Source organism: Mobula hypostoma, chromosome 21 (assembly GCF_963921235.1).
Source record: "Mobula hypostoma chromosome 21, sMobHyp1.1, whole genome shotgun sequence".
NCBI classification, from domain to species: Eukaryota; Metazoa; Chordata; class Chondrichthyes; order Myliobatiformes; family Myliobatidae; genus Mobula; species Mobula hypostoma.
Window position 1 is genome coordinate 20331268 of NC_086117.1, and position 17538 is coordinate 20348805.

The following is a 17538-nucleotide window of genomic DNA, read 5'->3' on the forward strand; positions in this document are numbered from 1 at the left end:
TGATTGTTCTTGGCAAATTTTTCTACTGAAGCAGTTACCATTGCCATCTTCTGGGCAGTGTCTTTACAAGACGGGTGACCCCCAGCCATTATGAATACACTTCAGAGATTGCTTTGCGTTGGGGGGGGGGGGGTCACATAACCAGTAATTGTGATATGCACCAGCTACTCATATGACCATCCACCACCTGCTCCCATGGCTTTACGTGACCCTGGTCGGGGGGTTGAGCAGGTGCTACATCTTGCCCAAGGTGACCTGGAGGTTAGCGGAGGGAAGGAGCACCTTACACCTTCTTTGGCAGAGGCCTCTCTCCACCCCGCCACCCAAACAGGATAGATAATTCAAAATGCTGGTCAAAAAGGCAGGCTTACCTTGAGATGGCAAAGGTTGAGTAGATTTAATGAGGACATTCCAGAACTTCCAGCTTTAGCAGCTGAAAGCATAGCCACCAACGGTGAGGCATTTTATTTTTGAATGAGCTAAAAAAAATGGAGGGAACCAGGTGTCTTGAAGGAGGTTGGAGATACTGAGGGGTGAGTTCCTTAGAAACAAAGGTGGCAGTTTTGAAAGTTTCAAACTAAGCATTGCTTTCCTTTAAGTTTGTGAAGGTTGACATGATGGTTCATTGGAAACTGGTCCAGGATAGGAGATGGCTGGCAAAATTTTAAGCTGTTGGAGGGTAAAACAAAGGCTGCCTGTTGCAGATGAGAGTAACATCTACAGAAAACAATCATGTGGATCAGAGCTTTAGCAAGAAGTGAACCGAGGCAGAGGCGGAAATGGGTACCATGATGCAGTTGAAGTTGGGCAATCATGCTAATGGCTCCATTATGCGGTCTGAGACTATTCTCAGAATTCTTTGTAATGTTGAGGCTGTGAATAGTCTGGGTCATTTTCGTACACTTCTGCAAAAGAGAATGCATTGAACTGGAAATGACTAATTTAGGATATTGATTGCTGCCCTAAGTGTATCTGTGGCCTTTCTTTGCCATTAGATAACAGTCCATTTCCATACTCAGGAATGGAAGAGCTGTATATATTTATCAACTTCATGTTCACACATTTGTTGAGTTTTGGTCACCTACCTGCAGGAAAGATATAAGTAAGGTTGAAAGAGTACTGAGAAAATTTACAAGGATGTTGCCGGGTCTGGAGGACCTGAGTTGTAAGGGAGGATTGAATAGGTTAGGACTGTATTCCTTGTAACCTGGAAGACTGAGAGGAGATTTGATAGTGTATATAAAATGGAGGGGTATAGCTAGGGTAACTGTAAGCAGGCTTTTTCCACTGAGGGTGGGTGGGACTACAACCAAAGGTCATGGGTTAAGGGTGAAAAGTGAAATTTTTCAGGGGAATATAAGGAGAAACTTCATTTAGAGGGTCGTGAAAGTTTGAGATGAGTTGCCAGCGCAAGTCGTGCATGCGAGCTCGATTCGATTTTAACTTTTAAGCGAAGTTTGGATAGATGCATGTATGGTAGGGGTATGGTCCCGTTGCGGGTCGATGGGACTAGGCAGTTTACATGGTTCCGGCATGGACTAGATGGAACGAAGGGCCTGTTTCTGTGCTGTAGTTTTCTCTGACTATGACCCTATTTGCGGATGCCTCTGTTTACTTTTGTAGGTGCTCCTTTTATTTATTTACTTGCATTTTGTTTGTCTTTTCCAGCCTTTATTCAGTTCTGTAGCTGACTCTGAGAATGGGACAGATCATAAATGCTCGATGCAGAACTGCTGTGTTGGGAGCAACATCTGAAGGGGTGCTGGGTTCCAGGGAGCAATTTGCAGATTTGTTAATGGGGTAGTGTTGCTTTAGTAAAGTCATAGACTGTGAGTGACTCTCTCCACAGGACCTGATACTTTATGCTACATAAATAATTTTGTTATTTTTCCAGTCTCTTCAAGGTAACTTGGTAGTCTTCATATTCTTAGTCTAGAATGGTAGAAATGTTGAAGCCTACTGCATGGGAATTAAATTATATTGTGAGGATTTTTGTTGGAGTGAATAATTGTTGCCAATAATTGGAGATCAGGTTTAAGAGCATTGCTGGAGTGACAATAAAAATTTATTTTGCAGAGCAATTTAGTATGGCCTGGTACACATGGTCTAAGATGGGGGTTCCCAACTTTCTCAAAATGTTGGAAGAACTCTGCGGGTCAGGCAGCATCTGTGGAAAAAAGTAAACTGTCGACCCTTTGTGAGCCCTGATGAAGGGTCTCGGCCCGAAGTGTCGACTGTTCACCCTTTTGCCACAGATGCTGCCTGACCTGCTGAGTTCCTCCAGCATTTTGTGTGTATTGCTTTGGATTTCCAGCATCTGCAGGCTTTGTTGTGTTCCCAGCTATGCCATGGACCATTAACCGAAGGGTCTTTGGGCCCCAGGCTGGCAGCCACTAGTCTAAAAAAGATTGAATAAAAACTTTCAAAAGGAAATTGCAAGGAAGATGGGGGAGGGGTGGAAGTGGGAGTTAAGTACAGGATTGTAAGAGATTGTGGCTCAGATTCTGGTTCAGCCTGCTGTGCGTGTGATTTTGTGACTAGTTTAAAACTTGAAGTAAAGGACGATGCACAGTCTTCAATCCTTATACAGACGATACAGAGGCGCACTTAGCAGATCTGTGGCCTCTGGGTTCCAGTGACCTGGGCTTCATCACGACCACTACCGCCGACTGTGAGTGGAGTTGGTACATTCTGCCATAGCCTCATAGTTTCCCTTGAGGAGCTCCGACATCAAAAAGAACCTATTGATTGACAGGTAAATTGGTCGCTGTAAATTATTCCTAGTGTACTGTAAATGAGTGGTAGAATCTGGAGGCGGGATTGGGAATAGATCACAAAGAGCACGGTGATGGAGTAGAATTGCTCTGTGAGCCAACATAGATATTGAGGACAGTGCTATAAAGAAATGGGGCTTTCTCCTGAGCTGTATGGCAGTTTTGTTACTGCATAGGTTGCTGATTTTTTTCTTGTCTCTTTTCCACATTCTTTCAAGCCATGCAGTTGTGCCAGGAAGTGTTGTACCTGGTTGGTTGGTATCCGTCTGTCTCGAAGGACAATGGGTGATGATCATTACAAGCCTGGGCAGAAGGTATGGAGATCCTGAGATGCCCAGTTGTCAAGATCCCCCTCCCAGCCTCATCGGTGTAGTCCAAAGGAAAGCTTGTGAAGCGATACGTTCGGCACCAGCTTGGCTGCAGGAGCTGCCGGGAGGATGTTCAATGACGTCCAGATGCCTTAGGGGCTCCACTCCGGATTTGCTGTCTGCTTTTACTCCTGTACCCTTCATCTCTCCTGAGGCTGCCCACAAGGCAGTGGGGTTATTTACCCATAGCTGGGGATGTGGTTCACAAGCACCAGGGTGTGTCCACATGCCGGTGGGCCTGTGTGCTATGTGTGCAGGGGCCAGACCTCCTCCCCATCCTCTGTAGTTCAGCCTGAGTCCACAAGGGGTTCAGTTTCCGCGTAGTGCCAGCAAGGAAGCACTACGTGAGGCTTGCGGTTGGAGAGGCTGTGTACTGGCAGGGAGAGACTTGCATGTTCAACTCGCCGTTTTACAAGACTGCCAGCCAGTGGTGGAAGCTGAAAATGAGAGCGACAAGCACTGCCCACTACACTACCACACAAAACATATAACGACAACCACTTTGATACAAGATACCAGACAAGGCAGTGTTTTAGCTTGTAGTTGGGTGTACCAACAAACAGAAGCACCACACTAGGGCTATCGGGTGTCACAATTTCTGTTTAAGTTAACTTTTTACATGCAAATAAAATCACTTCTGAACTGTTTTGAAAACTATTTTAAACAATTATACAGAAAGAACATTAAGATCCCCATCTCCCTCGGTCAGCTCTCAATAGAGAAAACTGGTGCTCAGGAATTGCCCATTTATGGGCAGATCTATTCCAATGGAAGATTTTACTTGACAGAAGTAGTAATTCTGCTCTCCTGACTTTGCAAAGGAGTGGATCACAGCTCCTAAGATCCTACAGCCAGAGCCCAAATGCAGCATGGCCAAATCTGATGACAAAGCAGACTTCAGCTTTTAAAAGAAATCAAATTGTCTTTTTGTATGTCACCAGTTTGTTTTATTCCAAGGTCATGTGGAGGTGGGATTTAGACAAATGGCACCCATGTCAGTGGCCATTCCAACAGATTGGATTCTTTAAATTGCAAAGGATAAGAACGTCCAGCATGTGGCACTGTTATTTTTGTTGGCAATGTTGCATGCCTGTGACCACATTTCCCTGTGAACAAAATATATTTGCCTCGGCAGAGTTTAGATTTAGATTAGATTATGAGGACACGCAGTCCTCTTTTATTGTCATTTAGTAATGCATGCATTAAGAAACGATACAAAATTCCTCTGGTGTGATAGCACAAAATCACAGGACAGACCAAGACTGAAAAACTAACAAAACCACATAATTATAACATATAGTTACAACAGTGCAACAATACCATAACTTGATGAAGAACAGTCAATGGCACAGTAAAAATGTTCAAAGTTTCTCGAAAGTCCCACATCTCATGCAGACGGAAGAAAACTCTCCCTGTCATGCCCGACCACAGTCCGACTCTGAGTCGTCCGAAAACTTCGAGCTCTGATCAGCCCTCCGACACCGAGTACCGAACACCACCTCTATCCGAATGCTTCGACCTCAGCCTTGGTCGCCAGCAGCAGGCAAAGCCAGGGATTTTGGGGCCTACCCTCCAGAGATTCTCGATCACACAGTAACAACAGCAGCGAACCGGGCATTTCAGAAATTTCTCCAGATGTTCCTCTGCTTCTCACGTCTGTCTTCATCAAATCAGAATTGTCCACAGTCCCTATTTAACAGAAACAATATCATTTCACTGGAGAGCTGCGCGTACTGCTTTAGCTTATATTTGTAGGCGAGGACCATGAGACACAGGAGCAGAATTAGGCCATTCAACACTTTGGGTCTGCTCCACCATTCCATCATGGCTGATTTATTAGCCTTCGGAACCCCATTCTCCTGCTTTCTCCCTGTAACCTTTGATGTCCTTCCTGATCAAGAATCTATCAATCTCCATTTTAAATATACCTAATGACTTGGAGGTTGGTAAACTGGGGCAAGGTGGGCATGTGGGTGGGATAAGGCAGATACAACATTATAAGTAATACTTGTTCAGCATTGTGCTGAGTATCCCAGTACCCATGGTAACTTTTCATAGTTTTCCACTGTCAACCTTCCCTCGTGACTAGTGGAATTCTATACCTGGGTGTGAATTGTTATCCACCTAAGACTGACTCCATGTTGTTGCTGCAGGTTGGATATTGTTTGCCAAGAGTGAGTATTCCTATTGGGCGTAGTGGTTAGCACAACGCTTTACTATTCCAGCGAGCCAGGTTCAATTCCTACAGCTGCCTGGAAGAGTTTGTAAATTCGCCCTGTGAACCCCTAGTTTCCTCCCACAGTCCAAAGACGTACCAGTTGGAAGGTTAATTGAACATCGTAAATTGTCCCGTGACTAGGCTAGGGTTAAATTGGGGGTTACTTGGTGGTGTGGCTCACAGGGACAGAAGGGCTTAATCCGTGCTGTATGTCAATTAATTAATTAATCAGATTGAACTTTAATAGTTATTCAGAAACATCTGCTTGTCATTGGTCACTGTGAATGTGAAGGTGTATTAATCACAGCTTTGCAAAAGTGAAAGTGTATTTGAACAATTGAGAATGTTTGTGGTCTCAGAAGTGAATTTATTATCAAAATACATATATGTCACCGTATACCACCCTGAGATTCATGCCCTTGCAGGTATTCACAGAACAGCGAAATACAATCAAAACCTAAACACACTGACAACCAATGTGCAAAAGAAGACAAACATTAAAAAAGTAATATTAATAAATAAAATAAGTAAATCAAAATGAGATCAGGAGTTGTAGAGTTATTAAAAGTGAGTCCCAAGATTGCATTCAGTGATCAGTGCAGTGTTGTGAGTGAAGTTTCCACACTGGTTTAGGAACCTGATGGTTGAAGGGTCATAACTGTTCTTGAACCTGGTGTTGTAGGACTGAGGGATTCTGTACCTCCTTCCCAATGGTAGCAGTGAGAAGAGGGCATGGCCTGGATGGCGGGGGTTCTTGATAAAGGATGTATGCTTTCAGTACATGCATGCAAGGACAGCATGTCTCTGCATGGGTCCAGAAGTGTCACTGGGGCTTTTGCAACAATGCTTGGGCAGCAGGTATGCGATTTTTCACTTAGTTGTTTATTTTGATACCATCCCCGTGAGCTTCTCGCTGTAGCTGTTTGTTTAAGGCTGGTGAAATGCAACTTTCACCATGTACTTTTCTCCTCTGTATGTGTGGGTTCATATTCTTACCCTGATTGTTCAGGCTTTATTCGGTATCTTCCGTACGTGATAAAGTGGCTATTGAGTGCATGTCTGTGGTCTTCTGCTTTTGTAGCACATCCACTTAAAGGTTCATCGTACTATATATTCAGAGATGCTCTTTTGTTTGCACCACTGTTGTAATGGGTGGTTATTTCAGTTACTGTTCACCTCCTGTCAGCTTGAACCAGTCTGGCCATTCTCCTCTGACCTCTCTCATTAACAAGGCGTTTGCACCCTAGAACGGCCGCTCACTGGCTGTTTTGTTTTTGTTTACTTGACCAACTATTTGTATTTCTAAATAACATCACATAACTCCAGAGAGCACATGTCCACAGAACTCATAATGAAGACTGAAAAGACTCAAGCATGTTGTCAACAAAATTTGGCGTAATCATAGAACTAGGTCAAAATGTCACTCTTAACACCAGAGAAGGAACAAGTTTTCAAACAAAATGAGTAATATCATGTTCTTAGCTAACTTTGCAAAGTGATCTCATTCTGAGAGTTTGGAAACCAAGATAGAAGTTTGCATAACAAGAGATAGTTGCTTGAATTTAACTGATCAGATCCAAGATAATCATGTAAATTAACCTAATGGCGATGCTGAACTACTGGTCAGGACAGTTGTGCCTTAGTTGGATTCAGTGCAGGTTTCAGAGTGTGTGATAAAACATTCAGGTAGTCTGACAAAGAAACAGAACCTACTTTGAGCTGGCTATGAAGCTGGATTTTTAGTTTTTGTACATTAGAGATGTATACTGGTGTGCTGCTGTTGGTTTTGTTGTATTTGTGTTAAAGGAATGGTGTGCATGCACTTGTGTGTGAGCATGCTTGTTGTTACGATCAGTCTGCCCCAACAGTTTAAAGCATGAACTTGAGCAGGCTATCCTGGAAAATAAATCTGCACACAGTATAGTACAACACAGTGAAATAAAATAATACAGAAACATAGAAAACCTACAGCACAATACAGGCCCTTTGGCCCACAAAGTTGTGCCGAACATGTCCTTACCTTGGAAATTACTAGGCTTACCCATAGCCCTCTATATTTCTAATCTCCATGTACCTATCCAAAAGTCTCTTAAAAGACCCTATCGTCTCCGCCTCCACCACCGTTGCTGGCAGCCAATTCCACGCACTCATAAGGTATGCTCCCCAATCCAGGCAACATCCTTGTAAATCTCCTTTGCACCCTTTCTATGGTTTCTACATCCTTCCTGTAGTGGGGTGATGAGAACTGAGCACAGTACTTCAAGTGGGGTCTGACCAGGGTCCTATATAGCTGCAACATTACCTCTCAGCTCATAAACTCAATCCCACAATTGATGAAGGCAATACACCATATGCTTTCTTAACCACAGAGCCAACCTGCGTAGCAGCTTTGAGCGTCCTATGGACTCGGACCCCAAGATCCCTCTGATCCTCCACACTGTCAAGAGTCTGACCATTAATGCTATATTCTGCCATCATATTTGACCTACCAAAATGAACCACTTCACACTTATCTGGGTTGAACTCCATCTGCCACTTCTCAGCCCAGTTTTGCATCCTATCAGTGTCCCGCTGTAACCTCTGACAACCCTCCACACTATCCACAACACCTCCAACCTTTGTGTCATCAGCAAACTTACTAACCCATCCCTCTACTTCCTCATCTAGGTCATTTATAAAAATTACGAAGAGTAAGGGTCCCAGAACAGATCCCTGAGCACACCACTGGTCACTGACCTCCATGCAGAATATGACCCATCTACAACCATTCTTTGCCTTCTGTGGGCAAGCCAGTTCTGGATCCACAAAGCAATATCCCCTTGGATCTCATGCCTCCTTACTTTCTCAATAAGTCTTGCATGGAGTACCTTATCAAATGCTTTGCTGAAATCCATATACACTACATCTACTGCTCTATCTTCATCAATGTGTTTAGTCACATCCTCAAAAGATTCAATCAGGCTCATAAGGCACGAACTGCCCTTGACAAAGCCATGTTGACTGTTCCTAATCATATTATACCTCTCCAAATGTTCATAAATCCTGCCTCTCAGGATCTTCTCCATCAACTTACCAACCACTAAAGTAAGACTCACAGGTCTATAATTTTCTGGGCTATCTCTACTCACTTTCTTGAATAAAGGAACAACATCCACAACCTCCAATCCTCCTGAACCTCTCCCGTCCCCATTGATGATGCAAAGATTATCACCAGAGGCTCAGCAATCTCCTCCCTTGCTTCCCACAGTAGCCTGGGGTACATCTCATCTGGTCCCAGTGACTTATCCAAATTGATGCTTTCCGAAAGCTCCAACACATTCTCTTTCTTAATATCTACATGCTCAAGCTTTTCAGTCCACTGCAAGTCATCACTACAATCACCAAGATCCTTTTCCATAGTGAATACTGAAGTAAAGTATTCATTAAGTACCTCTGCTATTTCCTCCGGTTCCATACACACTTTCCCACTGTCACACTTGATAGGTCCTATTCTTTCACATCTTCTCTTGCTCTTCGCATACCCGTAGAATGCCTTGGGATTTTCCTTAATCCTGCCCGCCAAGGCCTTCTCATGGCCCCTTCTGGCTCTCCTAATTTCCTTCTTAAACTCCTTCCTGTTAGCATTATAATCTTCTAAACCTCTAACACTACCTAGCTCTCTGAACCTTTTGTAAGCTTTTCTTTTCTTCTTGACTAAAGGTAGGCCAGGACACTACCAAGAATAATGGGTCACTAAGGAGAAGGGCTGTGGCTGGATACTCTCATACTTGAAGTCGAACAATGGCCTTCTGGACATCCTTAAGATTTTCACAGGTTAAGGTTGGCATGATGATGAAATAATAAAGACTTTGAGAGCTTGGAAAATAGCTTAACAGTGTCACTTGATAGAACTAAATGATTATAAAATCTTCCCTCTTTTAAGGCTTGAAAGTATTTTGCAGAATATAAAATTTTGCGTGACAAACAGTAAATGAATAATCATTTGTAAGCAGTTTTAGAAGGAAAAGATATTTTACAGCAAGGTGAGTGCCATTTGTGAACTTAGGCCTGTCTTAAAAATATTTCAATTCTGAGTAGATATTTTTCCTATCTCCATTCAGTTTCTCCTTTTTCAAGAAGTCCATTCTTCTTTGGTTTGTTTTGCTGTTCAGTCTTTTTTTTAAACCAGAAACCAGGTATTTGTCTTTTGGCCACCAAATGCATGGTTTACTTCGGGATTGTCTTAAGACAAATGGTCATTGTCTTGAATACTGGTTGGGTAGCTTTCTCCATAAAAGCTGCCTGACATGCTAAGTATTTCCGGCTCTCCCTGTATTCCTTTGTTTAAGATTAGCCTAGATGGGTTTAGGGAAGATCTCACTCTTGCTCAGTATCTTAATTGAATAACACAGCAAGTTAGCCTCAGTGTAACTTGGGCATTAGTGCTTTATAGTTTGGTACTAATCTTTAATGAGTACATTTTAAAATATATTCACACAGGATTTTCTGAAAAATTCTAGTAAGTGAAGAGTTGCATGGAGAAAAGGTTTAGGATTTCCTTGTAAGCATGGTTTGGCGGCTGTGCCTGGATGTCGGAATTCTAACAGAGTCCAGTGATAGTGCCAGCTTCCTATAGATTCCAAGCAGTTACGCTGGGGAAGTCTGCTCCAGGTTCGCGCTGTGGCAAGGTTCATGTAACTCCATTCACTTCAACAGAATGGAGTGGCTGTAAGCAGAATGCAATTTTAAAAGTAAAGACATGAATTTAAATGTTTAGATTTTAAATGGTATGGTTAGCTCTTAATCCTTCAAGAGGACCACAACCTTGTCGTGGTTTGGAGGCTTGCGAGCCTCAATGACCCGGAGAGCTACGTTACGTTGGCTGGATTCAGGGCCTTGTGCTTTGGCTTTTGGTAAGGTCACCTATGCCAAACAGATGAAAAGGTAGAGGACAAACTAACCCGGGTCCTCCAGGTTTGGGGGTTCAGCTCAGAGCAAACAACCCTGACTGGTCAAACAAAATTGTGCAGAAACAGCAATGAGAAGAACCCTTTTACATCTGAGTGTGATGGTATTCCTGAGTCTCCAGCTGGGACTTGCATGACTGACAGTAGTGAAAACTGAGGGGAAGCTACTGACATCATGAAGGAGGCCCTGAACATCGCCAGAGATGGAGGACTTTCATTGCTACCCTAAATGCCAGCAGTAAGAGAAGAGCTCTTAATAGCTTTTGAATGTCTGCATTCTCTGTACTTTTTGAAAGCTAATAAAATGGCTTTAACCGTATGATTTGCACCTCATTGACTTCTGAGCAACTTTCTGGATAACATTATCCCCAGATCTAACAACTCCTTTGTCCAGGTTTTCTCTCCCTCACTCTCCACCATTTACCCTTTGACTGTATGACATTGTTTACAGCTTCTCCCACAGCAGCCTGGCCTCACCCTGTCCCATTGTCTGATTGGTCTCTTTTCCCCCACGCTTGCCACAACTTAAGCTCAACCTGGTTTCTATTTTCCAATTCTGAAGGAGGATATTAAACTCAAAATTTTAACCCTTTCTCTTTTTTTCTAGATGCTACGTGACCTGCTGAGTGTTTCCAGCACTTTTAATTCTTGTGTTTCTAATTATTTGAGTCAGTCAAGGTTGGGCAGATATGTTTTTTTCAGTTTCTATTGTGCAAGTTTAGACCTTGTTTTCTTTCATTCCAGGCATGTTTGAGGTGAGGATGCAACGTTCACAGGTGTAGTGCTGCTGCTAATGGCCTCAAACGACATGAAAAATACGGTGAGGTGTTTACTGTCTCCATAACAGCAATTGCTTTTAAAAACTCAGCAAGAGCTTTGTTTTCAGGACCTTCAATCTACTTTACAAATGTTAGTCTGTATTTCCAAGGCTCCTTGCTTCTCAATTTCTGAAACATTCTTTTTGTCATGTCTTTTGGTATTTATTGAGCATATAATTAAAGCAACTTTTTTTTAAAGCAGGCACAATCCATTCTTTTAGCTAGTATGGAATTGTAATATATAGCACATAACAGTGACATTTTGGCTATTGAATCTGCACCAGCTCTTTCAGAGGAGTAGCCTAGTTATCCACACACTTTCTACTATTATCCTGCTTTCCTTTGGAAAGGCCTACTATTAATTTTAATATCATACAGTGCATTCCAATTCCTAATCAGTCATTACATTTTTAAGGAAGAAATTCTAATATTTTGCTCATTTGACTGTCTTCTCTTTATCTGCTTGCAGCTAATCCCTAAGTCATGGGAACACTTTTTATATTTATTTACTCTGTTTAAATGTTTCATGATTTTAAACACCTAACAAGTTATAGCTTAGCTACTCACACAAAGTGCTGGAGGAGCTTGGGAGGGGTATAAAGTCTCAGCCTGAAACGTCGACTGTTTATCGCCATCCATCAATGCTGTCTGACTTGCTGAGTTCCTCCAGCATCTTGTGTGTGTTGCTCTAAATTTCCAGTATCTGCAGAATCTCTTGTGTTTCTAATTTAGCTGCTCTTGTTTCAAGAGTAAAACTCCTGGTTCCGTGCTCTAACCATGTAACTGTATCACACCATCCGACGCGGTAATGTTGTGATTAGGGGGCACAATGGTTTACAGGACAGGTGACCGGGGTTCAATTCCCGCCACTGCCTGTGAGGAGTTTGTACGTTCTCCCCGTGATCGCATGGGTTTCCTCCGGGTGCCCTGGTTTCCTCCTACACTCCAAAAGGTATACCATTTGGTATGTTAATTGGACATTGTAAATTGTCATGTAATTTGAAGGAGATTGAAGGGCCGTATGTTAATAAATAATGAATAAAAACCATCCCCAAGACCAGGACAACTCTTAAACTATCTCTGTTACTTTCATGACTTGCAATATTTTGGTATCTGGAATTGGCCTCAATGATTCACCTGATGTTGACTTAGTGTTTTAAATAGATTCCACAAAATTCCCTTGATATGGAATTACTATAATTATTTGGAATTTGTAGGTTACGTGGTTGGCACAACATTGTGGGACGAAAGGCCTGTAATGCGGATGTTAGTTATATTCTTGATATACTGTTCTTAACCTTCCTGTATTCTCTGCAGTTTTTAGCAACAACATTGCAAGGTTTCTCTTGCCAACAAAATGTTGTTTCACATTCCTCTTCATTTATTCATGTGAACATATCCATCATCCATGTCCTCAATGATCTATGTTGGCTCCTGGACAATCATTGCTTTGCATTTCCTCTTCCTAGTTTGCAAGTATGTCCATACATCACTTTTCCCTCTCTCATTTTCATCTATGTAACTCCGGTAGCCATAGTGCCCTCTGAGATCTCTGTGCTACACCAATTCTGTATAACTGAATGTACCCAATTTTTAAACTCACCACTGGCAGTCATCTTTCCTTCAGCAATTTTAGTCATCTTCTCTGCTGCATTAAAATGTTCGTAAAACCTCTCCACTAATAAAATAACTCATTTCCTTTGAGGGTAAATGTCGGGTACTGTTCAGTGCTCCAGGGGCATCAAGGGGCACTACGTAAATGTAGATTATAAATGCTGCCTGCACATTGCAGTAATTTGTAGTGTTATAGATGTGTGACTCTCTGTTATGTGGATCTTTTGAAATGAAAATACAATACTGAAAGAGCTAAGGTTGTTATTTTGGTCCAAACCTTTGTGTCCCGTAACAATTGCTAACCTGTAATTTCTCAGGATGGTGAGAAGAAAAAATTAGGCAATTTGAAACTGGTGCAGGCACCATCCTTATTTTCTCAAAAATAAATGTGGCAGATCATTATTTGAATAGCTGTTGTCTGTTGCCAGAATCCTGTACATCTTGCAAACTCATTCTTCCTTGTGATTTCATTGCAGCCTGAGAGATTTGCAATTGCTGTAGTGATCTTCATATTGGCCACTCTCCTGATCATCTATAATTCCAGCAGTGGCAACAACTCCATAAATTATAAAGGACATTTTGTCTATGATGTTTTGAGTCATGCACCATCAAGTTTAAAGAAATGGGTTACAAAAGATGGTTATCTTCCAGTTTCAGGAAACAAGGTGAGGAAATGTCTCCACTCTTTGATTTCTGTGAAATCTGCCGACGTATAAACATGGGACTCTGAAATATGTTCTCCCAAGCTGACAACCTACAGGAAAGCCTTCATCAGAATTGTAGAACATCTTTTGTTAGGATAGCAAAAGCTTTGACCGTCTCTCTGGTCACATGACCAGAATGAGTGGCTGGAAAACCTGCTAATATTGTGCCTTAAAAAAAGAAAGGGATATATAAAGTAATTGCAGACCAGTTAGTTAAACTTTTGTGATTAATATAGTGCAAACCTTCCATAAAGGCACAGGTTAATCAGAATCAGATTTATTATCATTGTTAGGTAACATGAAATCAGTTCCTGTGCAGCAGTATACAGTGATGCTGTCCAAGTTGCATGCCATCTTGGACAATGTCTCCCATCCACTACATAATGTACTGGGTGGGCACAGGAGTACATTCAGCCAGAGACTCATTCCACCAAGATGCAACACAGAGCGTCATAGGAAGTCATTCCTGCCTGTGGCCATCAAACTTCACAGCTCCTCCCTTGGAGGGTCAGACACCCTGAGCCAATAGGCTGGTCCTGGACTTATTTCCTGGCATAATTTGCATATTACTATTTATGGTTTTATTACAATTTATTATTTATGGTGCAACTGTAACGAAAACCAATTTTCCCCGGTATCAATAAAGTATGACTATGACTACTACTATGAAATGATAAATTTACTATAAATGGCAAAATATTCAAAATAAAGTAATAATGAGATAGTGCAAGGACATTTAGTATACAGTGGCATGCAAGTTTGGGCACCCCTGGTCAAAATTTCTGTTGCTGTGAATAGTTAAGTGAGTAGAAGATGAACTGATCTCCAAAACTCATAAAATTAAAGATGAAAGATTCTTTTCAACATTTTAAGCAAGATTAGTGTATTATTTTTGTTTTGTACAATTTTAGAGTGGGGAAAAAAAGGAGCACCATGCAAAAGTTTGGGCACGCCAAGAGATTTGAGCTCTCAGATAACTTTTACCAAGGTCTCAGACCTTAATTAGCTTGTTAGGGCTATGGCTTGTTCACAATCATCGTTAGGAAAAGCCAGATTATGCAAATTTCAAAGCTTTATAAATACCCTAACTCTTCAAACCTGGTCCCAACAATCAGTAGCCATGGGCTCCTCTAAGCAGCTGCCTAGCACTCTGAAAATTAAAATAAATGATGCCCACAAAGCAGGAGAAGGCTATAAGAAGATAGCAAAGTGTTTTCAGGTAGCCGTTTCCTCAGTTCATAATTTAATTTAGAAATGGCAGTTAACAGGAGTGGTGGAGGTCAAGTTGAGGTCTGGAAGACCAAGAAAACTTTCCGAGAGAACTGCTCGTAGGATTGCTAGAAAGGCAAATCAAAACCCCCGTTTGAATGTAAAAGACATTCAGGAAGATTTAGCAGACCCTGGAGTGGTGGTGCACTGTTCTACTGTGCAGCGACACCTGCACAAATATAACCCTTATGGAAGAGTCATCAGAAGAAAACCTTTCCTGTGTCCTCACCACAAAATTCAGTGTCAGAAGTTTGCAAAGGAACATCTAAACAAGCCTGATGCATTTTGGAAACAAGTCCTGTGGACTGATGCAGTTAAAATAGTACTTTTTGGCCGCAAAGAGCCAAGGTATGTTTGGAGAAAAAAGGGTGCAGAATTTCATGAGAAGAACACCTCTCCAACTGTTAAGCACGGGGGTGGATTGATCATGCTTTGGGCTTGTGTTGCAGCCAGTGGCACAGGGAACATTTACTGGTAGAGGGAAGAATGAATTCAGTTGAATACAGTACCAGCAAATTCTGGAAGCAAACATCACACCGTCTGTAAAAATGCTGAAGGTGAAAAGAGGATGGCTTCTACAACAGGATAATGATCCTAAACGCACCTCAAAATCCACAATGGACTACCTCAAGAGGCGCAAGCTGAAGGTTTTGCCATGGCCCTCACAGTCCCATGACCTAAACATCATTGCGAATCTGTGGATAGACCTCAAAAGAGCTGTGCATGCAAGACGGCCCAAGAATCTCACAGAACTAGAAGCCATTTGCAAGGAAGAATGCGCAAAAAAAATCCCAAACAAGAATTGAAAGACTCTTAACTGGCTACAGAAAGTGTTTACAAGCTGTGATGCTTGCCAAAGGGGGTGTTACTAAGTACTGACCATGCAGGGTGTCAGTACCTGGAGTAAAGTACCTGGAATTCACCAGTCAGCCTGTGACAATGAGACCTCATCTTGTTTTTGCCTTAATGGGTATTTTCTAACCATGTGACCCTTGTATTGTGAGCAATTTTGGGCCCTGTATCTAAGAAAGGATTGACTGACAACAGAGAGGATCCAGGGGAAATTTACAAAAATGATTGTGGGAAAGAAAGAGTTCATTTATGGGGAAATTTTGATGGTTCTGGACTAGTACTCACTGAAATTTAGAAAAATGAGGCAGGATGTCATTGAAACCTACCCAATATTGAAAGGCCAAGATGAGGTGGATGTTTCAAATAGTGGGAGAGTCTAGGACCAGAGGGCACAGACTCCGTGTAGAGCGGAGGAATTTCTTTAGCCAGAAAAAGGTGATTTTGTGGAGTTCATTACCACAGATGGCTGTGGAGACAATTCATTGGCTATATTTAAAACAGGTTGACAGTTTCTTGATTAGTAAGGGTGTCAAAGGTTGTGGAGTGTTGGATCAGACGGTGGGTCATAAGGCCTAATTCTGCTCTTAGGCCTTAATGATTTTATTGAGAAAATCCCAAGGGTTGACTAATCTTTGTCATGCATCAATTAACACTATTTACAATGGTCAATGTGCCAAGGGACTTGAATTCATTGGAGGATGCACAGATAAATTTGCAACTTGTGATTCTGGAAAGTGTTCCTTGTTGACCTGGTGAAAGCAGGTCTATAGGTAACCTTCAAAGGGGAGTTAGGTGGATACGTGCGGGGGGAAAGAGTTGGTGGAGGAGGTGAAGCTGAAGCAAGGGAATAGTGCACTGAAGAAGCTGTTCTGTTCTGTAGGATGTTAAAGCGAACTAGCTGAGTACAGGCTGGAACAGGAGGTGAATACTTTCACAAACAAGAGGAAACCTGCAGATGCTGGAAATCCAAGCAACACACACAGGAACTCAGCAGGCCAGGCAGCTTCTATGGGAAGGAATAATGTTGACTGCACTCTTTTCCCATAGATGCTGCCTGGCCTGTTGAGTTCCTCCAGCGTTTGTGTGTGTTGCATGAATTCTTTCAGGTGACTCTCTGTGGCAACTTACAGTGATCTCCAGTTCATCAAACTTAGTCCCCACATCTGACACTGAAGCTTCGTAGTTAAACATGTTTTCCTTTCTGAGCCGCTCTTGCCCACTTCCCCCACCTCTCCACTATTTTATTGGCTATGTGATCTCCAGGAAAAGGCAGAAGTACAGAGCAAATGGCCCAAGCCCCTTAATTGGAAAATTTAAAATAAAGTCATTTTCTTCTCTCTCTTCTCCCCCCCCCACCCCACTGAAATGTTAATCCATCTTCCCTCTCCACGATATCATCTTGAGAGGCAACCGCATTAGTGATAGTCACTTTGACACCTGATTAATGATTGACACTTTGACGCCAGTAACGCCCTGTCGCTCTGTTTCAGACGATGAAGCTCCACTGTGGATCGTGTGCACTTGTCACCAGCTCCAGCCACTTGCTTGGCAGTGAGGTTGGGTCGGAGATTGACGAGACTGAGTGCATCATTCGTATGAACGATGCACCTACCTCTGGATACGAGAAGGATGTCGGGAATAAAACAACGCTGCGGGTTGTCGCGCACTCCAGTGTTTTCCGGGTGATGAGGAAACCCCAGGAGTTCCTTAACAGAAGCCAAGAAATGGTCTTTATCTTCTGGGGGCCTCCGCAGAAAATGCAGAACAGAAAAGGCGGCATTTACAGACTCATTCACCAAGTGGGCTCGTTGTTCCCAAATGTCTCCACGTACATCATTGCTCCCAAGAGGATGCAGCAATTCGATGATTTATTTCAGAGGGAAACTGGGAGAGACAGGTATTATGACAATGTATATGCAACCCTTTGAAATGAATCTTTCTCTTGTAAATTTTTACACCTTCATTACATCTTTCC

General features: G+C 42.3%; 1 protein-coding gene across 1 annotated transcript in view; it reads left to right on the forward strand.

The window, feature by feature from the left end:
- Positions 1-17538, forward strand: part of st6galnac6 (ST6 (alpha-N-acetyl-neuraminyl-2,3-beta-galactosyl-1,3)-N-acetylgalactosaminide alpha-2,6-sialyltransferase 6) — a 43311-nt gene that overhangs the window by 13620 nt on the left and 12153 nt on the right. The window contains exons 2-4 of the mRNA XM_063073590.1: positions 11051-11126; positions 13215-13403; positions 17054-17460. Of these exons, the coding sequence (XP_062929660.1) occupies positions 11100-11126; positions 13215-13403; positions 17054-17460 (623 nt within the window). The 5' untranslated portion in view covers positions 11051-11099. The remainder of the gene's footprint in view (positions 1-11050; positions 11127-13214; positions 13404-17053; positions 17461-17538) is intronic.